This window comes from Desmodus rotundus, chromosome 1 (assembly GCF_022682495.2).
Source record: "Desmodus rotundus isolate HL8 chromosome 1, HLdesRot8A.1, whole genome shotgun sequence".
Classification (NCBI taxonomy): domain Eukaryota; kingdom Metazoa; phylum Chordata; class Mammalia; order Chiroptera; family Phyllostomidae; genus Desmodus; species Desmodus rotundus.
This window is the reverse complement of record NC_071387.1, coordinates 211,573,687-211,576,795: the sequence shown is the minus strand read 5'-3', so window position 1 is coordinate 211,576,795 and position 3,109 is coordinate 211,573,687. Positions and strand designations below refer to the sequence as shown.

General features: G+C 58.4%; 1 protein-coding gene across 2 annotated transcripts; it reads left to right on the top strand.

Moving 5' to 3' along the window:
- The first annotated feature begins 1,001 nt into the window (after positions 1-1,001).
- ACTBL2 (actin beta like 2) lies at positions 1,002-2,132 on the top strand. Of its 2 annotated transcripts, XM_024571943.2 has the most exons (2): positions 1,002-1,130; positions 1,257-2,132. In XM_024571943.2, the coding sequence occupies exons 1-2, from the start codon at positions 1,002-1,004 to the stop codon at positions 2,130-2,132; spliced, it is 1,005 nt and encodes a 334-aa protein (XP_024427711.1). The 2 variants fall into 2 exon arrangements, with proteins under 2 accessions (XP_024427711.1, XP_024427710.1); XM_024571942.2 differs by having other exon boundaries at positions 1,002-2,132.
- Positions 2,133-3,109: the final 977 nt, after the last annotated feature.

The window sequence follows — 3,109 nt, the reverse complement described above, 5'->3', positions numbered from 1 at the left end:
TTGAACATTAAAGTGTTTTAAAGATCAGCTCAAATGTATGATTTTAAAACCCATCTTATCGCTTAATTTTGTTCATTGTTATATGACTCCAGAGTTGTGGCAAACAAATAAAATTTTCATCATCTGCATTTTCAGCAACAAATCGTGCGCCAGAGCCGGGCATTCAGCCTCCGCGTGGTCTCGGGTGCACCCGGGGGTCCCAGCTCTGTGGACCCTGTGCAGGTGGTTGTGCCGGGTGACGTCTAGTTGTTGCAAATTCACGTCAGGAAGGAGGAATCTGCAGTGATTTTCTACATCGATCATTTTATTGCTTTTACTTGATCTGTGAAGGATGAAAGTCTATTAAACATTCTTGCGTTTGGCACAATACACACACATCACAACCAGAGCAGTGACGAGCCGTCCTTGCTCCCCCGCGACCTTCGTCACGGAAACGGTTCTCCGTCCTGATGGCGTCCGGGGGGATGAGAAGTGGTTGGGAAAGGCAACCCTGAAACAGGAAGCGTACAGCATCCGACTTCCCATAAGAACAACGGATGGAGGATGAAAAGTTAAAACTCTGCAGAGAAAACAGACGGGAGGGGAGACTGTGGTGGGAGTGGCTGTCTGGCTGGTTACTGGCCCGCCAGCTCCCTTTCATCCTGGTCGTGTGCCCCCCACCCCTCTCCGGAGCCTGTGTGGGTGGTCTAATTACAGTAACTGCAGGGTGGCCAGTTGGCAGCCAATTTGCTCTTTATGAGGAAGGCCTACTGATGATCCACATAATCACCATCATCTGCAGGAACACCTCAAAGGCAACACCGCCCGGAAACGCTGAGCAGGGGAGGGACAGGAGGTGGGCGGGCCGGGCCGTACCCTTAAATCCCTGGCACCGCAGCACAGGCCCCGGCCAGAGGCAGCTCCGGAGCCCTCCCAGCCTGTGCGTTCTCCCGTGCACTCCGGCGTCCGGGAGGACTCAGCACTCGGCGTCCGTGTGCCTGTCTGCAAGACCCGCCAGAGCCATGACTGAGGACGAGCTGTCTGCCCTGGTGGTGGACAACGGGTCGGGGGTGTGCAAGGCCGGCTTTGGCGGGGACGATGCCCCCCGGGCCGTGTTCCCCTCCATGGTGGGGCGTCCCCGGCACCAGGGCGTCATGGTGGGCATGGGCCAGAAGGACTGCTACGTGGGGGACGAGGCGCAGAGCAAGCGCGGCATCCTGACCCTGCGGTACCCCATCGAGCATGGGGTGGTCACCAACTGGGACGACATGGAGAAGATCTGGCACCACACCTTCTACAACGAGCTTCGCGTGGCCCCCGACGAGCACCCCATCCTCCTCACCGAGGCCCCCCTGAACCCCAAGATCAACCGGGAAAAGATGACTCAGATCATGTTTGAGGCCTTTAACACGCCCGCCATGTACGTGGCCATCCAGGCTGTGCTGTCCCTGTATGCCTCCGGACGGACCACGGGCATCGTGATGGACTCCGGGGACGGGGTCACCCACACGGTGCCCATCTACGAGGGGTACGCCCTGCCCCACGCCATCCTGCGCCTGGACCTGGCCGGCCGGGACCTGACCGACTACCTCATGAAGATCCTCACGGAGCGAGGCTACAGCTTCACCACCACGGCCGAGCGGGAGATCGTGCGCGACGTCAAGGAGAAGCTGTGCTACGTGGCCCTGGACTTCGAGCAGGAGATGGCCGCCGCGGCCGAGGCCTCCTCGCTGGAAAGGAGCTACGAGCTGCCGGACGGGCAGGTGATCACCATCGGGAATGAGCGCTTCCGGTGCCCAGAGGCCATCTTCCAGCCTTGCTTTCTGGGCGTCGAGTCCAGGGGCATCCACGAGACGGCCTTCAACTCCATCATGAAGTGCGACGTGGACATCCGCAAGGACCTCTACGCCAACACCGTGCTGTCGGGGGGCAGCACCATGTACCCGGGCATCACCGACCGCGTGCAGAAGGAGGTCGCGGCCCTGGCCCCCAGCAGCATGAAGATCAAGATCATCGCCCCCCCGGAGCGCAAGTACTCCGTGTGGATCGGCGGCTCCATCCTGGCCTCGCTGTCCACCTTCCAGCAGATGTGGATCAGCAAGCAGGAGTACGACGAGGCCGGCCCGCCCATCGTCCACCGCAAGTGCTTCTGAGCCGGCCTCCCTGCCGGTGGGCGTCTTCCCGTCCTGGGTCGCCGAACCACCGCCAGCCGGCTCCGGCGCAAACCCCAACCTCAGCTCCACCTGGGCCCGTGGGCTCCCGCCCAGCCACCCACACCTGGGCCTCTGTCACCCTCAGGAGAATTCAACGACAATAAGTGACAAGGAGTGAAATCGCGAGAGGCGTTCTGTCCGAATGGGCGGCTAGAATTTCCAAGCTTTATTAGCCAGGTCTTGCTGAACGTGTCTAACCGCAGCAGGCTGAACAACCCTGTAAAAATGTGCATCTGTTGAGCAAATACGTCTCGTTAACTAGCATTTTTGTCTTATTTCGCTTGTTTGTAACGAGGTAAGGCATTATAAGGGTCACTAATATCTGTATGCACGTGAGCACCGGGAAGACAAAACATCGTAAAGCGTACTGGCAAATCTGGCGATCGGAGCAGTCAGCGCGGATTCCCTGGCTTCCCGGCTGTCCCTGTCTCAGTGGCTCTGCGTTGTGCGTCAGCAACATCCCATTAACAGCGTGGGCACGTCAGCTGCGTTTTCAGAGTGCGGGGTCCTGCAGGCCAGACCCAAGTCTAGGTGTCTTACTCCTTGAGCCTCGCTCTGCTGGAGCAACAGCAGCAAAGCCACACGGACGATGCCTAACCTTGAACCAGGTGTTGTACATCCGGTCGATGCCGTCATGCCGCACGTGCAAGAATGATTCTATTTCAGTGTCCGAGCGTGACCGTATGTGACTTGAATGACATCTGGGGGGCTTCTCTCATCAGGGACTCCAGTGAGGGGAGACGCAGCGCAGCATCTCCATAAATTATGCACTCCAGTCCCGGTGGAGTAGCTGAGTTATTCACAGGGGTATTCGAGAACAATCGTGCCTTCTGGTCCAGTGGCCAGCTGACCTTCTTTAGGCAGAATCTCCCTAAGGTACGTCCCAGGGAAGATCAGTGTGCCTCCCTTCATGTCCA

What these genes read in the sequence shown, in the direction of transcription:
- ACTBL2 (XM_024571942.2), top strand. Translation starts at nt 1,002, where the DNA reads ATGACTGAGGACGAGCTGTCTGCCCTGGTGGTGGACAACGGGTCGGGG.